Genomic DNA, 26,407 nt, shown 5'->3' on the forward strand with positions numbered 1-26,407 from the left:
CATTGGCTGTGAGCATGAGGGGTGAGCCTGTTGCATATACAGCTCGAGCAAGGCACTCATCTGCATTCTTCTGGCTATGGTTATCCATTGTATCAAAGAACCTTCCAAGTGGGCCAGGAGTTGCTGATGATAAGGAGCCTGATGCTAATGAGAACCATCATCTTCTTGAATGGAAGCAGAGGAACTCTGGGCTGACTGCTGTGAGCTTTGAGTGAAGTTGTTGCATTTGGATAAATGCTGCTGCATCTTTGTGGCATTCTTTACATATGGCTTTCTACAGTGTTTACACATGTACTCAGTCTTTCCATCTTTAATGCCTGGGGTAAAATGCTTCCACACATCCGACGGTAAACGTGGCATTGTTCTATGCAGAGAAATAAAGGGCATTCATCTCTGTGTCGAACTGCAGTCGATCAGCACGATTGCAACAGGGTGAGTACATTTTTGCTGATGCTCCATGTGATGGAAGCATGACCTGTACATACACGACGCTACATCACCAATAGTGTATTATTTTGTATATTTTAAATTGAAGGACAACAGAGTTCAACAAGTAACTGGTTTATTTGGTATAAAGTCTGATTTACTTACTGCATCATCACAACATCAGCAGAAAACAAAATGACTTCCCTCAGGACCCCTAACCTGGATCTTAAAAAAACTATAGGGCCTAGAAATTCAGTATAGCCACGTTCGGGGCGCTAAAGTCGGGCAGCCGCTAAAGTTTGCGCCCGGCGCAAGTTCGCGCCACCTTCGCCGATATTCAGTCGCATCGCCCCAAGAGGTTGCTGCTGCGCTAAAACAGGCGATGCACGACTATCATTAGGCACTAAGCCGGCGGTCCGGGGCGATACCCCCGAGAGCGGGCGCAGCGCAGGTGCGGCGAGTTGCTGATTGACGGCAGACACTCTGGCGCCGGTCAGCTCTTAAAGGGGGAGGGTGGATTTGTTTGCCTGCCACGCCCTGCACACTGCAGCCCTGAAGCTAGGCCTGACCACTTCTGCTTCATCTGTGCAACGCCCAGGGCTATGGAGAAGGCCAGGGAGAGAGCGCAGCGCTTCAGCGAGGGTGACCTGAGGGTGCTGGTTGGCGGAGTGGAGCGCAGGCGCCATGTTCTGTTCCCTGAAGGTGGCAGGAGGCCGCTGCCCAGCGCCTACCGGAAAGCCTGGAGGGAGGTCTCAAACAGGGTGACTTCCAACAGCGTGGTTGCCAGGACTCCTGTGCAATGCCGGAAAAAGTTCAACGACCTCACTCGGGTTGTCAGGGCGAGTACCCTTTCCAGTGTCCTCCTCATCCCTGCATGTGCACCTCAGTTTATGGGCAAAGGGACCTGAAAGCCCTAATGGCCAGCCCTCATCCAGCAGCTATGGGACTGTCATGAAAATCACTTGCACATTCAGCACTTTACACACTGTACAAGCTATTCGACCATGGGAGGCAGTACAGCCAAGATCAGGGCTTCACACTGTCAGGGCCAGTCCACCATGGGAGGCAGTGCAGCCAAGATCAGGGCTTCACACTGTACTTAGAGGCCGTCCTTTCTCTTGCAGGCCAAGGTGGCGCACAACCGTAGGAAGCAGCGTGAGACCGGGGGAGGCCGTCCTGACATCAAAGAGCTCTCCGACCTTGACCAGCGTGTGGAGCGCATTATGGCAGGCCGGCTGATTGGCCCCGTCGCCAGTGGAGATGCCGACCCTGTTCTGGGCCCCAATGGTAAGGGCATCACCTTTTTGACCTCTCTCTTTCCACTTGCGCCTCAGATCAGCATCCTTTGCCACTGTCCGACCAATGCAGTGCATGGCAGCACTCATGCCTCCCTCGCTGCCGCCCTGTCCTCACTCTAAAGCAACTCTTGTGCCTCCCTGCTTTCAGATGGTGAATCGCCAGGTGAGGAGGCGGGCCCGCAAGCTGCCACTGTCAGCGATTCACAATTCGAGGAGGAGGAAGAGGAAGCCGGCCCATCAGTACCACCCTCAGCCGCGCCAGCCCATGGCGATGAAGGGGACACGTCTTCCCTGGAGGGGAGCCGGGGGGAAGGGTCGGAGGAGAGTGAAGCTCCGGGGCCCAGCGGCCTGCAGCAATGCGGGAGGGGTGGGGAAGCTCAGCGGACTTCTCCCCAGAGGGCGAGTGCGGCCTCCAGTCCTGCGACGGTGAGCGCAGAGGAGGTGCGGCTCCTGGAGGAAATGGCCGTCCAGGCTGAGCGCAGGCACACTGAGCTCATGGCTGCAGTGGCAAGGATGCCTGACTCCATTGAGTCTCTGTCAAGGAGTGTGCAGGAATTCGGAGCAGCACAGGCCAGGAGTCTGCAACAATTCAGTGCAGCACAGGCCAGGAGTCTGGAACAATTCAGTGCAGCACAGGCCAGGAGTCTGCAGGACTTCGCGGCAGCACAGGCGGCTTCTAGCCAAGTGCTCAGTCGTGCCGTTCATTCACTGGCTGGTGTCATGCGGACACAGACCAGGGCCACACGGGCACTAACTGCTGCCACCCTCGCTGGATCGGCCAGGCATCGCCAGGGCACTCGCCGCGCAGCAGCAGCCCAGCAGTCTGTTCTTCAGCTGTTTGCTGCGCATGCTGCAGTGCTGGCCCGTGCGAGTGCCAATGTCTCAGGCGACCAGGGAGTACCTGCGATCTGTCAGGTTGGCACCATTCCTGCAGCCGACACTGCCACTCCGCCATTGCAGCTGCCACCAGCCGCTGGACAGACTGCTGCCGCCCAAGCAGAGTTGGAGCAGTCAGCAGCCGGCCCCTCCAGGGCCAGAGCTGGTGCAGGCCGACCCCCAAGGGCATCTGCTGTCTCGCCATCTGACCCTCAGCAGCCTTCCCCCAGCCTTGCTGCAGCCACTGGGGTACCATTGAGGAGGAGCTGCAGGGCGGGCAGGGGCCAGTCACGGATGCGAAAGGCATCGCCCTCGCAGGGCAAAAAGTAGAAGGTCTGGCCAAATGCTTTGTGTTTGTTGAAAGGCCGAGACTGGTGTAGTTGTGTTTTTGTAAGGCCGAGACTGGTGTCTTTCTTTGTTTTGTAAGGCCGAGACTGGTGTCTTTCTTTGTTTTGTAAGGCCGAGACTGTTCGTTTTGTGTTTTTGGAGGGGGCTTCTCTCCATTAGTTTGTAATGTGGGAAGGGCAGAGGTTTCCAAGCAATAAATGTTCTTAAATCGCACTGCCCATGCTTTATTTTGCAAGTCCTGGTTGCCCTGCTCGGCTGAGGGCTTGTGGAGCGGCTACATTCATCTGGTGACATTGGCACAAGCTATTCCCTGAGAGGGGGCCTAGAACCGACGTTCAATAAGCCGCCGACGGGCGGCCCTTGCACTTCCTGCCTCCCTCCTGTGCTGGTCCTCCTCCTCCTCCTCCTCCTCCTCCTCCTCCTGTGGTCCTCCAATCTCTGGTGGCAGTGGCTGAGTCCTGCGGATAGCCAGGTTGTGCAGCATGCAGCACACGACCACGAAATGGGAGACTCGCTCCGGCGAATATTGTAGAGCTCCACCGGAACGATCCAGACAGCGGAACCGTTGCTTCAGGACGCCGATTGTTTGCTCAATGATGTTCCTGGTTGCTTGATGGCTGTCATTGTATCCCTCTTCAGCAGGGGTGCTGGGCGCACGGAGCGGGGTCATCAGCCAGGTACACAAAGGATAGCCTTTGTCCCCGAGAAGCCATCCTCGCGGGTGAGGCCGGGCCTGGAACATGTCTGCCACAGAAGTCTGGCGCAGGATGAAGGCATCGTGGCTGCTGCCTGGAAAGCGGGCATTGACAGCTAGGATGAGCTGCCTGTGGTCACACACCAGCTGAACGTTGAGCGAATGGTAGCCCTTCCGGTTGCGGTAATCCTCGGCATTCTCCAGAGGTGCCCGCAAAGCCACATGCATGCAGTCAATGGCGCCCTGCACCATGGGGAAGCCCGTGAATGCTGCAAAGCCCATTGCACGCTGTTGCTGCTTGACAAGGGCCATTGAGAAGGAGATGAACTGACGTCTCCTTCTGAAAAGGGCATTGGTCACCTGGCGGATGCAGCAATGCACGGCGAACTGGGAGATGTTGGAAATGTCCCCAGTAGCGGATTGGAAAGAGCCGGTGGCATAGAAGTTGAGAGCCACCGTCACCTTCACTGCCACCGACAGAGACGTCCTGCTCCTCAGATGTGGCTGCAGATCACCGCCAAGCAGGTGGCAGATCTCAGTGACCACCGCCCTTCGGAATCGCAGCCTCCGAACACACTGCTCGTCAGACATGTTCAGATAAGAGAACTGCTGGCGGTATACCCTGGGTGGGTAAGGCCTCCTTTGCCGACGCCTGTTGCCCCCTCTCCGTCTGGCCAGGACTGCCACTCTCTCACGGCGTCTGTGAGCCCTTTGAATGCAATGGAGAAGGCCAGCGTTTGCACCCATTGCAGCCCCCATTATATGTTTGCAAACAATGATATGACACTGAAGGCAAAGACAAGTGGAAAGCTGTGGCCTGAAGCCACAAGTACCTGTCCGAGTGTTGAGCCAAAGCAGAAAGCTCTCTACCTTTGTCTCTCTGCAAAGATCCGTCTCTCAAAAAGGAGTGCTGCAAAATGGCAGCCTTTTCTACTGCAGGAGGTGCGCCCTTTAATTTGCGCCCCCCGCGCCCCGCATCGACTGAGAACCGTTCTCCTCTACCAGTCGCTAGGGGCGCCAGGCGCACAATAGGGCGTCGCCACTGAATTTCCGGTTTGGGGCGCACAAAGGGCATTGCACGAGGAAATGACGTCAGGATCTGCGCGCGCAGCTGAGCGTGCGCAAAGACTTTGCGCCGCCGCTAAATCTTGAGTGAAGTTGGGGAGAGGCGCAGATCGCGCTGTGCCCGGCCGCTAGCCGCCTAGCGCCCAACATCTCCTCCTCCTAAGGCGCTACCGGCTGGCGCAAGCAACTGAATTTCTAGGCCTAGCAGTCTTACAGATGCCTGCAGGCCAATCACAATTCGATATGCAAATATTACAAATAGAGGGAGCTAATCGCTCATCCAACCAATCAGGACACATTTGTTCACAGTCACACACAAAACTTGTAATTATTAAAACAAGCCAAGTAAGAAGATAAACATATATTGATTAAGAAATTCCTTAATAATTAAGATTCCATCTCTGTTAGTAATTTTAAGAGAGGACCTGTGGGGAAAAAAAAAAGAAAGAAATACAAAAAAAACAATATTATGCTAGCATGTGCTTTTTTGGGCAAAATTCCCAAGCTAAACTTCCCGTGGAAAATTTCCGGAAATTTACCAGAAACTTTCCACCCCTTTGCAACCCTATTCAGGGTCAACCTTTAAAAAGGAGCTGGATTGATATCTATTGAGAAAGGGGGGTTGTTAAGGGTTATAGAAATATTAAAACGTACTTGATTATTCAGGGAAGTAGAGGAAGAAACTTCTAAAGTAGGAATGAACAAGTAATGTGGAAGATAACCATACAGACTCTGGATGGAGTGCGATTGATGAGCTGAATGCCCCTTTCTGGCTTGGGATTTTCTTCCATTCTTAAAATGGAGTTGAACATTACTTTGCAACCTCTTCACAGTACAGAGACATGGTAGGTATGATGTGAGAGGTGAGGTGTCAGATGTACAGTGATCGAGGGGGAACCATGGGTCAGTGCTATTCACTTGCCATAAATGTAATTAGCTTAAAGCTATTAATAGAAAGAGGTATAATTTATATAACAATACACTCCACATTTCTCAAAAAAATCATTATAGGTTTCCTTTAACATAGTGTAAAGTAAATATGCATTGGCTGTGGAGAAAAGAAAAACTCAACATCCCCATTGCAAAGTGCATGGGTGGGGATGTCGGGTAAGAACAGGATCAGCTTAACTTTGACACCCTTCATGGTCCAGCAGCCTGTCCAAACTTACTGTCTAAGGTTAACAGTGAAAAATAACCAGCTTTAAAAGAAAATGTAGAGAAGTCTAGGTGAAGGTCAGGGTTCATAGTGCTAGAAATCACCAAATATGAAGAGAGAGGAGAGAGAATGAAATCTCTCAGGAAGCAGTGAGTAGGCGACAGAGGTGAGGTGCTGGAATTACCTACAAATCTGCCCCTTGCATAGATTACTGTTCCCGAGAGAAGAGGAACGGGGAAGAAATCTGTGGGGGGAAAAAGGCTTAAAAATCATAGAACCATAGAATAGAAACTTACAGCGCAGAAGGCAGCCATTTGGCCCGTCATGCCTGTGCTGGCTCTTTGAAAGAACAGTCGTGCCTGGACCCACATTCCCGCTTTTTGTCCATAACCCTGCAAGTTCCTCATCCTCAACTACCTGTCCAACTCCCTTTTAAAATTATTTATGGAATCAGCTTCCACCACCTTTTCAGGTCGAGCGTTCCAGAGCCCCACAACTCTGAAAAAAATTCTCTCTCCCCTCTAGATCTTTTACCAATGATTTTAAATCGATGACCTCTGATTATTGATCCACTCGCCAGAAGGAATCATTTTTCTCTATCTACTCTATTAAAACCTCTCATCATCTTGAAAACCTCTAATAGGTCACCTCTTAACCTTCTCTGTTCCAAGGAGAACAATCCTAGCTTTTCCAACCTCTCCTCATAACTGAAGTCCCTCATCCCTGGTAACATCCTGGTAAACATAGAAACTAGGAGCAGGAGTAGGCCATTCGGCCCTTCGAGCCTGCTCCGCCATTCAACGAGATCGTGGCTGATCATCCAAACCCTAGCACCCGGTCCCTACACCGACAGCCATCCCACCCAAGCCCCATCCCCGTAACCCCACATATTTAATCCCCCTAACACTAAGGGCCAATTTTTATCATGGCCAATCAACCTAACCCGCACATCTTTGGACAAACCTCCTCTGCACCCTTTCTAAGGTATTTACATCTTTCCTGAAGTGCGGTGCCCAGAACTGTTCACAATACTCCAGCTGAGGCCTAACCAGTGATTTATAAAGTTCGAGCCTGATCTCTTTGCTTTTATATTCTATTCCTCCATTTATAAATCCAAGTAACCCATATACTTCATTAACTGCCCAACTTGCCCTGCCACCTTTAAGGATTTCTGTATATGGACACCAAGGTCTCTGTGCTTATCTACACTTTTCAAAATCGTGCCATTTATAGTATACTGTCTTTCCACATTGGTCCTCCCAAAGTGCATCACTTCACACCTCCACATTGAACTCTATCTGCCATGCTTCTGTCCATTTCACCATCCTGTTTTATGTCATCTTGAAGTCTGTAACTATCCTCATCACTATCTACTACTTTGCCAAGTTTCGTATCATCTGCAAACTTTATAACGCTGCTCCCTACACCCGAGTCTAAGACGTTTATAAAAATTGCAAAGAGTAATGGGCCCAAAACTGACCCTTGGGGAACACCACTGCAAACCAGCTCCCAGTCTGAAAAACATTCAGCCACCACCACTCTTTGCTTCTTGTCTCTGAGCCAATTTTGGATCCATCCCACCCCGTTCCCCTTCATTTCATGGGCTTACATCTTCTAAATAAGCCGCCTGTGTGGCACATTGTCGAATGCCTTCCAAAAGCTGATATATACAACATTTACTGCACAACCTTGATCAACCTTCTCTGTTATCTCTTCAAAGAATTCAATCGTTAGTCAGACATGGTTTGCCTTTAACAAATTCATGCTGGCTCTCCTTGATTAACCCATGTCTTTCCAAATGAAAGTATATTTTGTCCCCGATAATGGTTTCCAATAACTTCCCCACCACTGATGTTAGGCTGACTAGCCAATAGTTTCCTAGTTTATCCCTCTCCCCTTTCTTGAATAGTGGCATAACATTAGCAACCCTGCAGTCCTCCGCCACTACGCCTGTATACAATTAAGATTGAAAGATTGTGACCAATGCCTCTGCTATTTCTACCTTTGATCATTTCAGCAACCTAGGATTCATTCCATCTGGACCAGGTGGCTTACCAGCTTTCAGTAATGCTAACCTTTTTAGTACGTCTTCTCTATCTATTACTATCTTGTCCATAACTTCCCTTTCCTCTTTTAGTGTAACCTTCACATCATCCGCTTCCTTTGCGAAGACAGATGCAAAGTACTTACTTAATACTTCAGCCATGTCCTCTGCCTCTACATGAAGATTTCCCTGTGGGTCCTTAAGAGGTCCAACTTTTTCCCTAGCTAACCGCTTACACTCTATGGGCTGGATTTTGTCAATTGGGAGTTTTTGGAGGCGGGACTCCCACTTTTCGGGTTTTGGTCCCGCCTCCATCGACTTGTGGCCAACCCACGCTATTTTCCCTTGATTGACCTTGTTAAGCCCACCCAGCGGGCTCAGCAGGCCAATTAAGGGACACCTGGTTACTGGTGACGTCAGTGATTGACATTTCATCTGTCAAGAGCTTTTGACAGATGAAAAATCAGCGTTTGACAGCTCTGTGAAGCTGTCCAACACTGACAATCTGTCTTCTAACTTCAGTCCTTCTACTCAGACTCAGTTAGAGAGCTCTCCAGACCAGAAAGCAGAGGCTGCAGCTTTTGACAGTTCAACGGCCATTCTGCTTTCTGTGCCGGTGAACTCAGGGACTCCCGAGACCTGAAGGAAGGAAGCCTGCAGGAGAAAGTAAAAGTAAAACTTATTAAAACACTTTACACTTACCTCACACACTTACCTCTGCACACATGCACCCATCACTCACCTGCACAACGGACATCTCGACCCCTCCAACCCGACGGTCCGCCTCACTAACTTGGCGTGGTTCGGAGCCGTCGGGAAGCCCACACTTCAGGGCTAAAAATAGGGATTAGGCAAAAAACTGCCTGTTAACTACCTGTTAACAGGCAGTTAATTGGCACTAATCCCCTTCCCGCCTCGGGAAGGCGGCTCCCAGCATAGGTCGGGTACCCGCCTCCTGGGACATTGGCACGGAGGCGGGATGGGTTCCTGCCCCCCGATTCTGCAATTTTCCCACTACTCCTGCCTCCAAACCTGCCTCCTCGGGGCTTGGAAAATCGAGCCCTATATGTTTATAAAATGTTTTACGGTTTAATTTAATGTTGCCTGCAAATCTTTTCAACTCCCTCCTGTACTTTCCATAATCTTCCTGGTTATTAACTGAATCTTGCTCCTGACATTTGTCATAAGCCTCCTTTTTCTGTTTTATTTTAAATTTTAATTCCTTTGTCCTCCAGGGAGCATTAGCTTTGGATTCTCTGGCCTCGAAATTGAGTGCCCTTAGCGCCGATTTTGCGGCGCTAGAGGGCCTAGCGCTGCATTTGGCGCCGGCGCCGAAATTGCCTGGGGCCCTTCCGCCGCGGTAGACCGGTAGCGCTGCGCCGGCACCGATGACGTCATCGGTGTGCGCAGCGTCCCGGTTGCCATGCCGACGGGCCCCAGCGCCAAAATTCAGTTGCGGCCGCCTCGCCCGTGACAGCCGCAACTAAGACTCTGGCAACAGAGTCTTACAAGTCTTTGCGCCGGCGCATTAAAGGCCCCGCGGCGGCCGGCCGCTTTCCCGCCGGCCGCAGCTCCCTCCCCGGACTTCCCCCCCCCCCCCCCCGGAACAGAAGCAAGCCCGGCACTTGTCCGAGGTGCCGGGCTCATTTTTAAAAAGATTTTCGCGGGCCGCGGCCGGGTGCAGGCAGCTCCTCCTTAAGGGAAGGAGGAGGCCTGCACTTCCCGAGCCTGCCGCACCGCATCGGGTGCCGCAGCGCCGGAATTGCGGCGCGAAACGGCAGTTAGCGCCGATTTACCGCCGCAAAGACCCTTCAGTAGCGCCGGCAGCCGTTTGGGCGCGGCCCTGCTGAATTTTTGGCGCGCGCAGGGGGACTTAGCGCCGGCACTAACTTCCGGCGCTAAAGCCCTGGCTAAGCCAAAACTCAATTTCTAGGCCTCTAACTTTTCCCTTCAAAGGAATATGCCTAATTTGCACCTGAACTCTCTCTTCCCTGAATGCTTTCGATTACTTTACCCTACAACCGGCTTTTCCAATTTACCTGCGCTCGGTCCCTTCTTTAATCACTGAAATTAGCTCTTCCCCAGCTGAGCAGTTTTACCGTCGATATTTTCTGGTCTCTTTCCATAATTACTTTAAAGCGAATTATGTTGTGGTCACAGTTAGCTACAGGAAACTTTGGTTTATCCGGAGGTTGAATGTCCGGAAACCTCGATCCACCGGCAGAAATCAGGAGCCGTTTTGTTAGGTTTTTTTCTTCTCGTGGCTTTTTTTTCCCCCAACAGTCAGGCTCTGCAAAGTCTCTCTGAAGCTGTTGCTAAGCTACAGAGACGCAATCCAAGGTACGGGCGACTGTTTAGAGTGTTTGTTACCAGATACGGAGCTGAAAACCTCCGTATGCTTCAACATTAGCGCTGGTTTATCCGGCAGTTTTGATAGATCGGCAACAGCTCGGTCCCGTCGGTGCCGGATATCACAAAGTTTCCTGTAGATGATCTCCTACTGTAACACACTCCACTTGCCCTACTTCATTTCCAAGAACCAGATCCAACACTGCTTCCTACCTTGTTGGACTGGAGACATATTGATCAAGAAAGTTCTCCTGTACACATCAGAAATTCCTCTCCTTCCTTACCCTTACCACTACGTTTTTCCCATTCTATATTAGAGTAATTGGAACGGTAGCATAGTGGTTATGTTACTGGACTAGTAATCCAGAGGCCTGGACTAATGATCCCGAGACATGGCAGCTGGGGAATTTAAATTCAGTTAATGAAATAAATCTGGAATAAAAAGCTAGTATCAGTAATAGTGACCATGAAACTATCAGATTGTTGTAAAAACCCATCTGGTTCACTAATGTCCTTTAGGGAAGGAAATCTGCCATCCTTACCTGGTCTGGCCTGTATGTGACTCCAGATCCACAGCAATGTGGTTGATTCTTAAATGGCTGAGCAAGCCACTCAGTTATAAAAAACCACTACGAAAAGCAATAAGAATAAAACCGGATGGATCACCCGGCATTGACCTCGGCACCGACTACGGACACAACAACAGCACAGTTGACCCTGCAAAGTCCTCCTCAGCAACATCTGGGGACTTGTGCCAAAATTGGGAGATCTGTCCCACAGACTATTCAAGCAACAGCCTGACAGTTATACTCACAGAATCATACTTTCCAGCCAATGTCCTCAAGGGACAGACCCACCAGGGGTGCAGGCACAGTGGTATACAGTCGGGAAGAAGTGGCCCTGGGAGTCCTCAACATTGGCTCCAGACCCCATGAAGTCTCATGGCTTCAGGTCAAGCATGGGCAAGGAAACCTCCTGCTGATTACAACCTACCTGGTTGGGCCTGCGATGGGCGGTGAGAGAACCAACACAAGGAGAAAAACCTACTTGACCTCGTCCTCACCAATCTACCTGTCGCAGATGCATCTGTCCATGACAGCATTGGTAGCAGTGACCACCGCATAGTCATTGTGGAGACGAAGTCCTGTCTTCACACTGAGAACACCCTCCATCGTGTTAAATGGGATAGATCCAGAACAGATCTAGCAGCTCAAAACTGGGCATCCATGAGGCGCTGTGGCCATCAGCAGCAGAATTGTATTCCTCCACAATCTGTAACCTCATGGCCCGGCATATCCCTCATTCTACCATTACCATCAAGCCAGAGGACCAACCCTGGTTCAATAAGGAGTGTGGAAGAGCATGCCAGGAGCCACACCAGGCGTACCTAAAAAAAGCGGTGCCAACCTGAGGAAGCTGCAACACAGGACTACATGCATGCTAAAAAGCGGAAGCAGCATGTTATAGAAATAGCTAAGCGATCCCACAATCAACGGATCAGATTAAAGCTCTGCAGTCCTGCCACACCCAGTTGTGAATAGTGGTGGACCATTAAACAACTAACAGGAAGAAAAGGCTCCATGAATATCCCCATCCTCAATGATGGTGGAGCTCAGCACGTGAGTACAAAAGACAAAGCTGAAACGTTTGCAACCATCTTCAGCCAGAAGTGCCGAGTGGATGATCCATATCGGCCTCCTCCTGAGGTCACCATCACCACAGAAACCAGTCTTCAGCCAATTCGATTCATTCCATGTGATATCAAGAAATGGTTGAGCGCACTGGATTCCAGACTTGGGCTGATAAGTGGCAGGTAACATTCGTGCCACAAAAGTGCCAGACAATGACAATCGCCAACAAGCGAGATTCTAACCACCACCCCTTGACATTCAATGGCATTACCATCACCGAATCCCCCACCATCAATATCCTGGGTGTCACCATTGACCAGAAACTTAACTGGACCAGCCACATAAATACTGTGGCAACAAGAGCAGGTCGGAGGTTGGGTATTCTGCAGCGAGTGTCTCACCTCCCGACTCCCCAAAGCCTTTCCGCCATCTACAAGGCACAAGTAAGGAGTGTGATGGAATACTCTCCACTTGCCTGGATGAGTGCAGCTCCAACAACACTCAAGAAGCTCGACACCATCCAAGACAAAGCATCCCGCTTGATTGGCACCCCATCCACCACCTTAAACATTTACTCCCTCCACCACCGGTGTACCATGGCTGCAGTGTGTACCATCTACAAGATGCACTGCAGTAACTCGCCAAAGCTTCTTCGGCAGCACCTCCCAAACCCACGACCTCTTCCACCTAGAAGGACAAGGGCAACAGGCGCGTGGGAACACCACCACCTCCAAGTTCCCCTCCAAGTCACACACCATCCTGACAAGGAAGTATCTCGCCGATCCTTCATTGTCGCTGGGTCAAAATCCTGGAACTCCCTCCTTAACAGCACTGTGGGAGTATCTTCACCACACGGACTGCAGCGGCTCACCACCACCTTCTCAAGGGCAACTAGGGATGGGCAATAAATGCTGACCTTGCCAGCGATGCCCACATCCCATGAACAAATTTTTAAAAATATATTACCACTCTATTTTTGTTACACACCTTTGAAATTTGCCGACAAGTTTGCTCATCTAGCTCCTTCTCACCGTTTGGAGCTCTATATAAAAAAACTCCCAAAAATGTAACAGCTCCCCTTCTGTTCCTCAACTCAAGCCAAATAGATTCAGTCCTGGAACCATCTAGTATATCCTTTTGATTTAGAACTGTATCATCTTTAATCAATACTGCCACACTCCTCCTCTATCCTTCCTGAATACATGGTAACCAGGAATATTAAGAACTAATTCTGGCCTTGTTTGAGCCATGTCTCTATTAATGCAACCACATCATAATCCCATGCAGCAATTTGTGCTTGCAGCTCACCAACTTTGTTAGTTACAGAGAAAGGTATTAATATGGGAAATGATAAACAGACCATGACAGGAAGGGATAGAGTACAAATCTAAGAGTAAATCAACAGATAAGGCTAGAGGTTACAAAAATAATAAAAGGACAAAACTAAAGGCTCTGCATCTGAATGCACGTAGCATTCAAAACAAAACAGATGAACTGATAGCGCAAATAGAAATAAATAAATATGATCTGATAGCCATTACAGAAACATGGCTGCAGGATGACATAGATTGGGACCCGAATATTGAAAGGTACATGACATTTAGGAAGGACAGGAAGGTGGGAAAAGGTGGAGGGGTGGCTCTGTTAATTAATGAAGGTATTAGCACAATAGAGAGGGATGACCTAAGTTCAGGAAACCAGGATGTAGAAGCGGTTTGGGTAGAGATGAGAAATAATAAAGGCAAGAAGTCACTTGTGGGAGTGGTGTACAGGCCCCCTAACAGTAACCACATGGTAGATGGAGTATAAAGGAAGAAATAATGGGAGCTTGTCAGAAGGGTACGGCAATAATCATGGGGGATTTTAATCTGCATATAGACTGGAAAAATCAGATAGGCAAAGGTAGCATAGATGAGGAGTTCATGGAATGTTTTCGGGATAGTTTCTTACAACAGCACGTTCTGGAGCCAACCAGGGAGCAGGCTATACTAGACCTGGTATTGTGCAACGAGATAGGATTAATTAATGACCTCATAGTGAAGGCGCCCCTAGGTAGCAGCGATCATAGTATGATTGAATTTTACATTCTGTTTGAGAGAGAGAAGAGTGGGTCCAAGACTAGTATTTTAAACTTAAATAAGGGCAATTATGAGGGCATGAAAGCAGAGCTAGCTAAAGTGAACTGGCAAATCAGGTTAAGGGATAGGTCAATAGAGTTGCAGTGGCAGACATTTAATGGGATATTTCAAAATACACAGAATATATACATTCCAACAAGAAAGAACAATTCCAAGGGGAAGACCCACCATCCGCGGTTAACTAAAAAAGTTAAAGATAGTATTAAACTTAAAGAAAAAGCATATAATTGCGCAAAGATGGGTGGCAGGTCAGAAGATTGGACAGAATATAAAAAACAGCAAAGAATGACTAAAAGATTAATAAGGAGAGAAAATTTAGAGTACGAGAGAAAGCTAGCTAGAAATATAAAAACAGATATTAAGAGTTTCTACAGATATTTTTAAAAGAAAAAAAGAGTTAAACTGAGCGTTGGTCCTATAAAAAGTGAGTCTGGGGAATTAATAATGGAAAATAAGGAGATGGCAGTTGACTTGAACAGGTATTTTGCATCGGTCTTCACTATAGAGGATACAAGTAACATCCCAGAAATAGCTGTAAATCAGGAAATGGAAGGGAGGGAGGAACTCAAGAAAATGATAATCACCAGGGAAGTGGTACTGAGCAAATTGTTGGAGCTGTGGGCTGACAAGTCCCCGGGTCCTGATGGACTTCATCCTAGGGTCTTAAAAGAAGTGGCTAGTGAGATAGTTGATGCATTGGTTTTAATTTTCCAAAATTCCCTAGATTCGGGAAGGTTCCATTAGATTGGAAAATAGCAAATGTAACTCCTTTATTCAAAAAGAGAGGGAGACAGAAAGCAGGAAACTACAGGCCAGTTAGCTTAACATCTGTCATAGTGAAGATGTTAGAAGCTATTATTAAAGACGTTATAGCAGGGCACTTAGAAAAGTTCAAAGTAATCAGGCAGAGTCAACATGGTTTTGTGCAAGGGAAATCATGTTTAACCAATTTATTGGAGTCTTTTGAGGAAGTAACATGTGCTGTGGATAAAGGGGAACCAGTGGATGTACTGTACTTAGATTTCCAGAAGGCATTTGATAAGGTGCCACATCAAAGGTTAGCATGGATAGAAGATTGGCTAGCTAACAGGAAACAGAGAGTAGGCATAAATGGGTCATTTTCTGATTGGCAAGATGTAACGAGTGGTGTGCCATAGGGATCAGTGCTGGGTCCTCAACTTATTACAATTTATATAAATGACTTGGATGAAGGTATGGTTGCTAAATTTGCTGATGACATAAAGATAGGTAGGAAAGTAAATTGTGAAGAGGATATAAGGAGGCTACAAAGGGATATAGATAGGTTAAGTGAGTGGGCAAAGATCTGGCAAATGGAGTATAATGTGGAAACATGTGAAGTTGTCCATTTTGGCAGGAAGAATAAAAAAGCATATTATCTAAATGGTGAGAGATTGCAGAGCTCCGAGATGCAGAGGGATCTGGGTGTCCTAGTGCATGAATCACAAAAGGTTACTATGCAGGTACAGCAAGTAATTAGGAAAGCTAATAGAATGTTATCGTTTATTGCGCGGGGAATTGAATACAAAAGTAGGGAGGTTATGCTTCAGTTATACAGGGCATTGGTGAGACCACACCTGGAGTACTGTGTACAGTATTGGACTCCTTATTTAAGGAAGGATGTAAATGCTTTGGAAGCAGTTCAGAGAAGGTTTACTAGACTAATACCTGGAATGGGCGGGTTGTCTTATGAGGAAAGGTTGGACAGGCTAGGCTTGTATCCGCTGGAGTTTAGAAGAGTAAGAGGTGACTTGATTGAAACATATAAGATCCTGAGGGGTCTGGACAGGGTGAATGTGGAGAGGATGTTTCCTCTTATGGGAGAATCTAGAACTAGGGGTCACTGTTTAAAAATAAGGGGTCACCCATTTAAGACAGAGATGAGGAGAAATTTTTTCTCAGAGGGTCGTGAGTCTTTGGAACTCTCTTCCTCAGAGGGCGGTGGAAGCAGAGTCTTTGAATATTTTTAAGGCAGAGGTAGATAGATTCTTGGTAAGCAAGGGGGTGAAAAGTTATCGGGGGTAGGCGGGAATGTGGAGTAATCGGATCAGCCATGATCTTATTGAATGGCGGAGCAGGCTCGCAGGGCCGAGTGGTCTACTCCTGCTCCTAATTCGTATGTTTGGACATACATACAATGTAATACCGCCATCATTTTGCGATTTTCCTCAATCTGGTCCATGCAATTTTTGGGATATTTCTAATTTTACTGCTGTTTATATCTCTCTGCCATCTGATCCCATTTCTGCTATTTTCAGGTTCCCCCTGCCAAATCCTAGTATGAAATCTTCCATCTTAAAAATCCCAGCAGGAAGTCTCCCAGCACGACTTTCTCAACTTCAAATCCTAACATGAGGTCTTCTATCTTCAAATTCATTCCTGGCTATGTTTAAGGATTGGTTACTCGTCCAACTAGTGACACTTCTTGTGGAGAGGGGACGGAGGCAAGTGGGGTCTCATTGGAGTCAAGGTAGTTCAAGAGGATACACCTGACAATGGAAGCTCGAAGCCAAGTCAGTATTCTGTGACAGACTTGGTAATCTGATTTGTGAACCTAGAGGTGTACATATGTTATTGGAGACTAGAATTCTTTGCATTCTGCTCCAGATAACCCAGCAAGCTAATGCCCATAATAAGTAGGGTAGACCCAGCTGGACAAGCAATGGGAAGTTTACCTCCGCTCTGAATTGGTAAGTTGCTAGATTTTAGTTGGTTAAACTCTAGCACATTTGTTGGGTCTCTAAGCTTTGGCTCTGCCAACCTGCACTTAAGCTCCCTGGAATTAGATAAGTGGGGTGTATGCCTAAGGAGAATATACACACTGTATTGGGCAAACAGAAATTCTATTTATTGAAGATTTTTTTGCAGCTTGGCTTGGAGACTCTAACAGGACGATGGGTTTCTGTTCAGGTCAGCTGAGCAAAACAAAAAGAATAAAGATTTTTTTTTTTTTTTTTTTTTTTTTTTTTTTTTAAATTCGATTTCACTTTTGGACCTAATCTGCAGGACTATTTTTCAGTATCCATTACCCTCTCCCCCCACCAGTGCACAAACCGAGAAATGGCAGTCGGCTGTTTGTTTCCAAGTCCCTTACTTCACCAGGTGCAATAGTCTGGCCCTCGGTTCCTCAATACTAAACTAAAGCACCGAGCCGTGAGGGAGGATAGTTGGCAATACACTCCAAAATCTGTCTGCCGAACATTACGTTTAAAAATAAATCTAACTAATTCCAGCCAAACTAAACAAATGTACTTTCTGCAAAGTAATTTCTTCAGTTGTGTCTGACTCTTTCTGCCGGTGCTCTTTCTTGTATCTTTGTTCTGATTTGCTATTTCACTCATCTCCGGCTCATTCTCATTTTGTCAGTAACCATATCACCCTCCTTCCCCCTGTAAGATGTGACTCTCGTGCATATCACCCCTCAAACTGCAGCTCATATTTCTGAGAGGTAACTCGGCGCATTCGTCCTGTTCCTGCAAAAGTGACCATCATCAGAGAAAATAGAAGAACTACTCTTAAACCATCATAATATTTCACGCCACGTCAACAGGGTTCTAATGAGATACATAATAGGATACAAAGTATAAAACTAGACATGACAGAACACAGTGGTATATAACAATGAAATCCAAGATACAGGAGTATAACATGATAATGCGTGAACTATAAGGAAAGTACTGCTCAGGATTACATCATTACAGTCTGGTTCCTTGGGACTTACCACCACAGACATCTCAGGACTCTCTTTAACTGTGATCCTTGGCAAGTTATTTGTTTAATCCGTTGCAGCCAAACTGTAGAGCTGTTTTTACTGATCTGCAATCCAGAATAAGGACTTCAAGGAAGCTACTGACTCATTATGAGATTCAGAAACTGCCACTCAACTGGCACAGGTTCAGCGTAACAACCGTAACCAAGACATGTCGGACAAACATTGCAGAGTCCAATTCCTATTGCCAGACACAGTGAGCATGTAGAATGGACACCAGAGAGCCCAACTCCAAGCTGGTTGTGTCACAGGTCTAGACTGGAATTTATTTCAATACAATCCAATTTAAAATTCATTGCTATGTCAAAGTAACCCCTAGATTAACACATCTCCCTTGGTGGTTTGATGCATTCCATTGCTCAGGTTTCCAAATTAATCCTACAGGAACTTTTTCTTCTCATCTTTCTTCCTTTTACTGCTAACTTTCTCCCCTCCTCGCTGAAGCCACTGATCCCTTCCTGCAGTTCCACATGGAGCCAGTTGCCCTCGGGTACGTTCTCCAAGTGGCACGGATGATTGGTGTGGGGGGGTTCATAGAAACATAGAAGATAGGAGCAGGAGTAGGCCATTCGGCCCTTCGAGCCTGCTCCGCCATTCAATGAGATCATGGCTGGTCATCCAAATTCAGTACCCTGTCCCTGCCTTTTCCCCATATATCCAACTCCTTCTTGAATATATTTAATGAATTGGCCTCCACTGCCTTCTGTGGTAGAGAATTCCACAGGTTCACCACTCTCTGGGTGAAGAAATTCCTCCTCATCTCAGTCCTAAATGGCTTACCCCTTATCCTTAAACTATGACCCCTGGTTCTGGACACCCCGGCCATCAGAAACATCCTTCCTGCATCTAGTCTGTCCAGACCTGACAGAATTTTATAGGTTTCGATGAGATCCCCTCTCAATCTTCTAAACTCCAGTGCTGTTCATAAGCAATGTGCATTCAGAAAATCAATGCAATCCGGTCAAATTCGCAGATGATGCCAAAGTGGGGAGGGGAGGCAAGGATAAGCAACAGTCAAGGGATTACAGAAGGACTTAGAACGACCATAGTTCTGCCTGTCTAAGATATTACAGTTATTCATGAGACTAAGTTAGAAAAAAAAATCCAAGGTACTTCAGCCTTGAAAATAGTTGAATGGGAAGGTATCTTATAGAGATGCATAACATAATAAGCAGAATAGAAAAAGGTTCATTCAAAGTCCTATTTCAAGTTAAACCATGACCGCAAGGCAAGGGGTCATAGGTACAAGCTGATAAAAGGCAAGTTCAGGACTGCTGTCAGGAAACAGTTCTTCACACAAATATTGATCAAGACCTGGAATGGTCTCCGAATAGGCTAATGGAAGCAAAAACTACAGGGTCATTGAAAAAGCAGTTGGGATGCTGTGATGGGGGACCGTAGGTTCCGATGGATGGAATCCCTCATCTTTGTGATCTCTGGTGTATTGACCCTAGAGATCTTCCTGTTCTCACAATTAAATTGTATGAGGGCATGTACTTAAAAGTCTGAGACAGTAGAAGTTTGAATCTTCATATCAAGGGTCAAACAACACATAACGCAACAGTCGCTGCATTTCAAAGTAATTCACGGTATGTGAAATGCTTTGCTAAGTTCCTAAGAGATGTGATAAGGCACTTCATAAATGCAAGCCTGTCTTTCTTTTACAGAGGGTGGATAGCTATTGGTAAGGCCATTGAGTGATGTAATTAACGCAGATCTATTTCCTTCAGAGATAAACACCTGGCCCTGATTAATCAAGAAACATCAGTGTGCGAGGGAAATGGAATCAAAGACTTGCCCACCAACTGGCTTGGAAAGATGCAGGGATCAGTCACGACTCCGGGGAACAAGTGGTTTATAATATCAGAACCAACACTCACCCATTGATGGTCTCTCTGTTTTCTGCACGAATGAAGTGTTGTTTCTCTGGCATTATAATACAAAGCGAGTTCTTCTGAGCTGTCTTGCTCTCGCCGTCAGTGACGTCAGTGGAGAGATTCATATTGATGGTGCCTTGTGGAAGGGTGCTGGGCTGTTACAAGTAAATAAGAGATTTCTGTGAGGGGATTTATTTCAACTTTGAATGCTCCACAATCTCACAAATGCTACTGTTTAAAAACAAACCACATTCAGAGCAAATAATATTTTGATCAATTAAAAATGAATAATGATCAATTTTAAAACAATCAACTCAAACACTCCAAAAATTCACCCACCAATGGTTGAACTGCAATTGAGCCAGTTGATGGGTGAATTTCCAGAGAAATTAAGTGGCAGCCAGATTAATGGAGATCTGCTCGAGGTTCATCATCCACCTGGAACTATTGCCTTCTCATTAAAATCAAGTTTCACACAGATATCCTCACTTCAATTTGTTCGATCATACCCTCACCTCCGCCTTTGATGCCCTAGCACCCAGTAAAACCCATCCAAAACGCTGCTGCCCTAACCTAACACACAACAAGTCCTGCTCCCCCATCACCCCTGTTCTCACTTATCTACATTGACTCCTGGTGCACCGACACCTCGATTTTAAAATTCTCAACCACGTGTTCAAATCCCTCCGTGGCCTCGCCCCTCTCTATCTCTGTAACCTCCTCCAGCCCTAAAACCCTCCAAAAACTGTGTTCCTCAAACTCTGGACTCTTGTACATCCCCCACTCCCGCCATCCCACCGTTGGCGGCCGTTCCTTCAACCATATAGGCCCTCAGATCTGGAATTCCTTCCCTAAACATTTTCGATTCTCTCTCCTTTTCAAGACCCTCCTTAAAATCTACCTCTTTAACCAACCTTTTAGCACCTGGCCTAACATCTCTTTTGACTCGGTGACAATTTTTGTTAAAGGCTCTACATAAATGCAAGTTGCTGTTGGAACCAACTCCACTGTCCCTATATCCTATAATTCCTGCTGTTAATGTACAATAATTGTTTATATAACTGAGGTTTCTATCCTCTCTAGTTCCTGCAGCTACAGCTAGAAAAGCAGAGTATTTTTTAATGGGAGAGATATTGGGAAATGGCGGTGTTCAGAGGGACCTGGGTGTCCTTGTACACGAATCACTAAAAGTTAACATGCTGGTACAGCAAGCAATTAGGAAAGCAAATGGTATGTTGGCCTTTATTACAAGAGGATTTCAGTATAAGAGTAAAGATAACTTACTGCAATTATATAGGGCCCTGGCGAGACCACACCTGGGATAGTGTACACAGTTTTGGTCTCCTTACCTAAGGAAGGATATACTTGCAACGAGGGATTGCAGCAAAGGTTCAGTAGACTGATTCCTGAGATGGGGGGATTGTCCTATGAGGAGAGATTGAGTAGACTCGGCCTCTATTCCCTAGAGTTTAGAAGAATGAGAGGTGATCTCATTGAAACATACAAAATTCTTATGGGGCTTGACAGGGTAGATGCAGGGAGGATGTTTCCCCCTGGCTGGGGAGTCTAGAACCAGTGGTCACAGTCTCAGAATAAGGGATTGGCCATTTAGGACTGAGATGAGAAGAAATTTCTTCACTCAGAGGGTGGTGAATCTTTGGAATTCTCTACCCCAGAGGGCTGTGGAGGCTCAGTCGTCGAGTATATTCAAGACAGAGATCGATAGATTTTTGAATATTAAGGGAATCAAGGGATATGGGGATAGTGCAGAAAAGTGGAGTTGAGGTAGAAGATCAGCCATGATCTTATTGAATGGCGGAGCAGGCTCGAGGGGCCGAAAGGCCTACTCCTGCTCCTATTTGTTATGTTCTCAGTGCAGTCTGTACAACTAGAGGGTGTCTATGCTATATATATTCCTGCAGTTATTATAGCCACTATTTGTATAGCTGGGTCTCGACCTCTGTAATTCTCACTGTGTAGTGCACTCTCTGCTGTCTATATGACACTGTACTTAACTGCAGCACATCCTGTAGTGAGGCAGTTGTGAAGAATGAAGTGTTGAGTGCAGTCTGTAGAACAACATGTTACACCCGGAGAAATACCTGGTGAATCAAGGTCCAGTGATTTTTTTTTTTTTTTTTTTTTTAATTCATTCACAAGATGTGAGCGTCATTGGCACGGCCAACATTTATTGCCCATCCCAAATTGCCCTCGAGAAGTCGCCTTCTTGAACCACTGCAGTCCGTGTGGTGAAGGTACTCCCACAGTGCTGTTAGGGAGGGAGTTCCAGCATTTTGAGCCAGCGACGATGAAGGAACGGCGATATATTTCCGAGTCAGAATGGTGTGTGAGTTGGAAGGGAACTTGAAGGTGATGATGTTTCCATTCGCCTGCTGCCCTTGCTCTTCTAGGTGGCAGAGGTCACGGATTTGGGAAGAGCTGTTGAAGAAGCCTTGGTGAGTTGCTGCAGTGCATCTTGTAGATGGTACACACTGCAGACACGGTGCTGGTGGTGGTCAGAGTGAATGTTTAAGGTAGTGGATGGCGTGTCAATAAAGCAGGCTGCTTTGTCCTGGAGCTTCTTGAGTGTTGTTGGCGCTGCACTCATTCAGGCAAGTGGAGAATATTTCATCACACTCCTGACTTGTGCCTTGATGGTGGAAAGGCTTTGGGGAGTCACTCACCGCATTGTACCCAGCCTCTTGTAGCCACAGTATTTAGGTGACTGGTCCAGTTAAGTTTTTGGTCAATGGTGACGCCCAGGATGTTGTTGATGGGGGATTCAACAATGGTAATGCCACTGAATGTCAAGGGGCAGTGGTTAGACTCTCGCTTGTTGGAGATAGTCATTGCCTGGCACTTACGTGGCACAAATGTTACCTGTCACTTACTAACCAAAGCCTGAATGTTGTCTAGGTCTTGCTGCATGAGAGCATGAATTGCTTCTGAGGTGTTGCAAATGGAACAAAAAACTGAGCATTCATTAGCGAACATCCCCACTGGAGGGAAGGTCATTGATGAAGCAGCTGAAGATGGTTGGGCCTAGGACACTGCCCTGAGGAACTCCTGCAGCGATGTCCTGGGGCTGAGATGATTGGCCTCCAACAACCACAACCATCTTCCTTTGTGCTAGGTGTGACTCCAGCCTGTGGAGAGTTTTCACCCCAATTCCCATTGACTTCAGTTTTACTATATTTTAGAATGTGAAAGCAAATGGGAGACACGGAGTTGTAGCCAAAACTTCTCGTTACTCTCACTTCCTCGATCAACAGTTAGCGATTCATTATCTGATATAAGGTTTGGCTGATAGAAGTGGCCCGTTGCTTTATAGCAGTCCGAGTTTCAACACACTAACTGAGTTACATGTAGGCATCAATATGCCTGGAGCTGTCCCTCTGCATTGAATGAATTATGCTATCACACATTCTTCTAGATACATCTGTATTACAGCAGTGCAGGTGACAGCAGAGGACCCACTCTTCCACCAGTAGCTGCACTCCCGCACCTTTTTCAACCGAATCTTCCTGGCAGCACCAGCCTTAGCAAATCTAGCGAGCTTACTCTGGGGTTATCACCATCTGCACAAGAGCAACACATCGAGAGCTGGCGGCATTAATATTCAACAGAACAGCAGCTTTAATGTAAATGACCTGGACTGTAGGCATCACACACCAATGAAAACATGGGTCTACAAATCTGCCATTAACTTAAGGTCACCAATTCCCTTCCAAAGTAAACGATTCCACATTTGCACTGAATCGCAATCGGGCTATCACATTACCGAGCAAAACTCAGCAGTACTCCAATGAAGATGTTACAAAAGGGGGAACCACAGCATGGAGAGGTTACTCTGTTAAGACAGAAACAGTAAGTGTCAAAGCACCAAAGGGGAATTTTAATCCCCCCACCCCCCATGACGGGCCGGAGAGGGTCGGGGAGGGGGGATAAATTGGTAAAAGCGCAAACTTCTGGTTTAACCGCGGCGGGTTTGGAGGTGTCCGAGCAACCCGCTCTGGAGAGGCGCGCCACTGATTATAATATTTAAATAAGGATCCGTTCCTCAGATTTTGGGAGCCATTTGAATTTAACGGTTGCAGGCCGGGTTTCCCAGAGCCCGGGAAACCCGGCCGCTGAAGGGAGGCGGGAGCTACCAGATCCAGCAGGTAAGTGCTTTTCCAGCACTGCTTGTCGGAAACGAGGAGCAGGCGTGCTTCCCTCCAGTCTCTCAAGCAAACGTTCTGCCGTGTTCTCTCCCCCTCCCATGATATCTCCCTCGCTCCAAGCCCCCACTTGCCCTCCAATCCTCAGCGGTCTCTGGCTAGAGCCTTCTACCATAGGCTTTCCCGCCCGGCAGCTAGTCAGCCTGTCAACCGACCAGCTGCCGGGCAGGAAACGGAGTAAATTTTTTTTAATGAGGTCCTGCCGTTAAATTAGTCAGGACCTCCACCATCCTGGTATTTCCAGGTTTCCCAGCCAAAGATACGCGCCCCCCCATGCATCCCCACCTCCCTGTAAATATTGGGGCCCCAAGTTCACCCAAACTCTCATTTCAACATGGAACACCTGAGATCACCTTAAGCTTTTTGTTGGATTCAATTGGTTTGATTGGTCAGCTAATACTGGACAAAGTTTGGTAATGAGAGAGTTGGGGGACTGTTTGGTACGGTGGGGATCGTCGAATTATTCTAATTCCAAAGAGTATTGATTTACTGTGGCTAAAGATTTTGTTTTACATCTCATTTGTGTCAAACTTCAGAGTGGCAGGATGTCATTTTCTACAGTTCTAATTACAAGATTACAAGCAAAACAAAAGGGCCATGTCGAGTCAGGAAACAGATCATTTCCTGGAACTTCTGTGTAAACAGGGCCACATAAAAACAGGAACGAGTATTTGACACAAGGACTCTTACACCCACACCTGGGACCTGCTTATACCCACACAGTGACACTCCTCCTCACCTAGGCACGCTCACATCCGCCTAGGGCTTTCCCACATTCACACCCGGAGACCCATTACATTCTTACATAGCTTGTAAGGATGGAAGGAAAAGAAAACCTTGCACTATATAGTGCCTTTCACATCCTCAGGATGTCCCAAAGTTCTTCACAGCCAATGAAGTATGTTTAAATTGTAGTCACTGTTATAATGCAGTTAAGCATAGAGAAATAGTGAGCAAATCCAGGTATGAAACTAATCAATGAGGCTTCCCATAAATCAGTCATTATTAATATTTTCAGATTTCCTTCCCTTCCACGCACATCTCACTGCTTCCTCTGATATTCTATTGATTTCTAGATTAAATCTGAAAATGCTGTGGGTGTCACTGCATAGTGTAGGAAATCAATAAGATACTGTCCTGTACTCAGTCACCTCACCGTAAACTCTCGCCAATTAATGATTGATTTCCCCTTTCCAAACAGCCACATTCCTAGTACTAGAACTGCACTCCTTGTGTTAATGAATTCCCCAGGATGTCTGAATCTGCACCTGCCTGCCCTAGGGTCCATCATTAACCCATTACTATTGCTGACAGATGCCTTGAACATTAAAGGTTTTCCTCCCGTGACTGTAGTAACTCCAGTCGCCATCACTACACACATCTTTACACTTCCTTCAGGCATCCAGTTCAAACAGCCATACAAACCATAAATAACCGTTAGCAACCGTAATCCTGATGAAATTCTACAGAGCAGCATTCCTAATGCAATGAATCCCAGGCTCTGAATTGTCACCTAAAACAAGCACTTACCTTTCCTTTTAAAAAGTGAAGGTGACATCGAGGCCACTTTGCTCTGTTCGCACTAACATTCATCAAGCAGCAGGATTAGCAGCAGAAAGAACTGTGCTGATTACAGCTAATTCACCAATGCTGAAACATGGCTGATACACTAATGTTCACTTGGATATGCTGTCATTCGCAGGCATTGACCCACAGGGAGAGGATAAAGAGATTTGCGCTGCTTTGCAGAGGAGAATGGCAGAGCCCTCAGGCCGAGAGCTTGTCACCCAATCTTCCATCAGCCAAAGTATTGTGCTTGGAGTCAAAAATCAGTGCAAGAAACTAACATGATCTTAAAAGAGATAAAATTGCTCCTACTTGGCTCAGTTGATAAATATACTGACCATTGTGGTATAGAGCTATATAGACCAGGAAACTGCCAGGCTCCATCCCTGGTCTGTGTCAAGGTTACCGGGCCAGTAATTGGGGTTCTAAATGTTTTTAGGCTGGAGGGTAGGGGGGGGGGGGGGGGGGGGGGCGGATGAGGAAATTGGTCAGATTCCTGCTCCTGATCACTATCCAATGAGTGAGAGTGAGAGAGAGAGAGACGGAGAGAGAGAAAGAGAGGTTGTGAGAGGGTATGTGTGTATATACACATCTAATGAGAAGAGAATGAGTCCCAGCTGAGATGCCCACATGACCAAGTTATGAAGAGCAGCAACAGCTTGTGTACAGATTGGAAGAATAAAGAAGACTAGATGTTCCATATCACTGTTTAACCATGAGGGTCTTTACAAGTTCACAACAACCAGTTAGTGTTTTTCCCCATTGCATCACAACCAGCCGCTTAATAAATTTAGAACCAACAGTTACATAGATGTTTACTTATATTCACCAATCCTACTGCAATAAGTCTCCCAACCATCTCAGACTGTGGAATTTTAGAGCTGGGAAGATGATAAATGCAGAGAATGGTTTTGGAAAGTCTGAATCTATTC

General features: G+C 46.9%; 1 protein-coding gene across 12 annotated transcripts in view; it reads right to left on the reverse strand.

Annotated features, from left to right (window-relative positions):
- The window catches only part of LOC147110302 (myosin phosphatase Rho-interacting protein-like), a 205,232-nt gene that overhangs the window by 80,336 nt on the left and 98,489 nt on the right, over nt 1-26,407 (reverse strand). For all 12 annotated transcript variants that reach the window (XM_086000158.1, XM_086000161.1, XM_086000157.1 and 9 more), the window contains one exon: nt 19,693-19,844. In XM_086000158.1, the coding sequence (XP_085856284.1) occupies nt 19,693-19,844 (152 nt within the window). The remainder of the gene's footprint in view (nt 1-19,692; nt 19,845-26,407) is intronic.

This window comes from Somniosus microcephalus, chromosome 11 (assembly GCF_052327205.1).
Source record: "Somniosus microcephalus isolate GS21.2 chromosome 11, FLI_Smic_1.0, whole genome shotgun sequence".
NCBI classification, from domain to species: domain Eukaryota; kingdom Metazoa; phylum Chordata; class Chondrichthyes; order Squaliformes; family Somniosidae; genus Somniosus; species Somniosus microcephalus.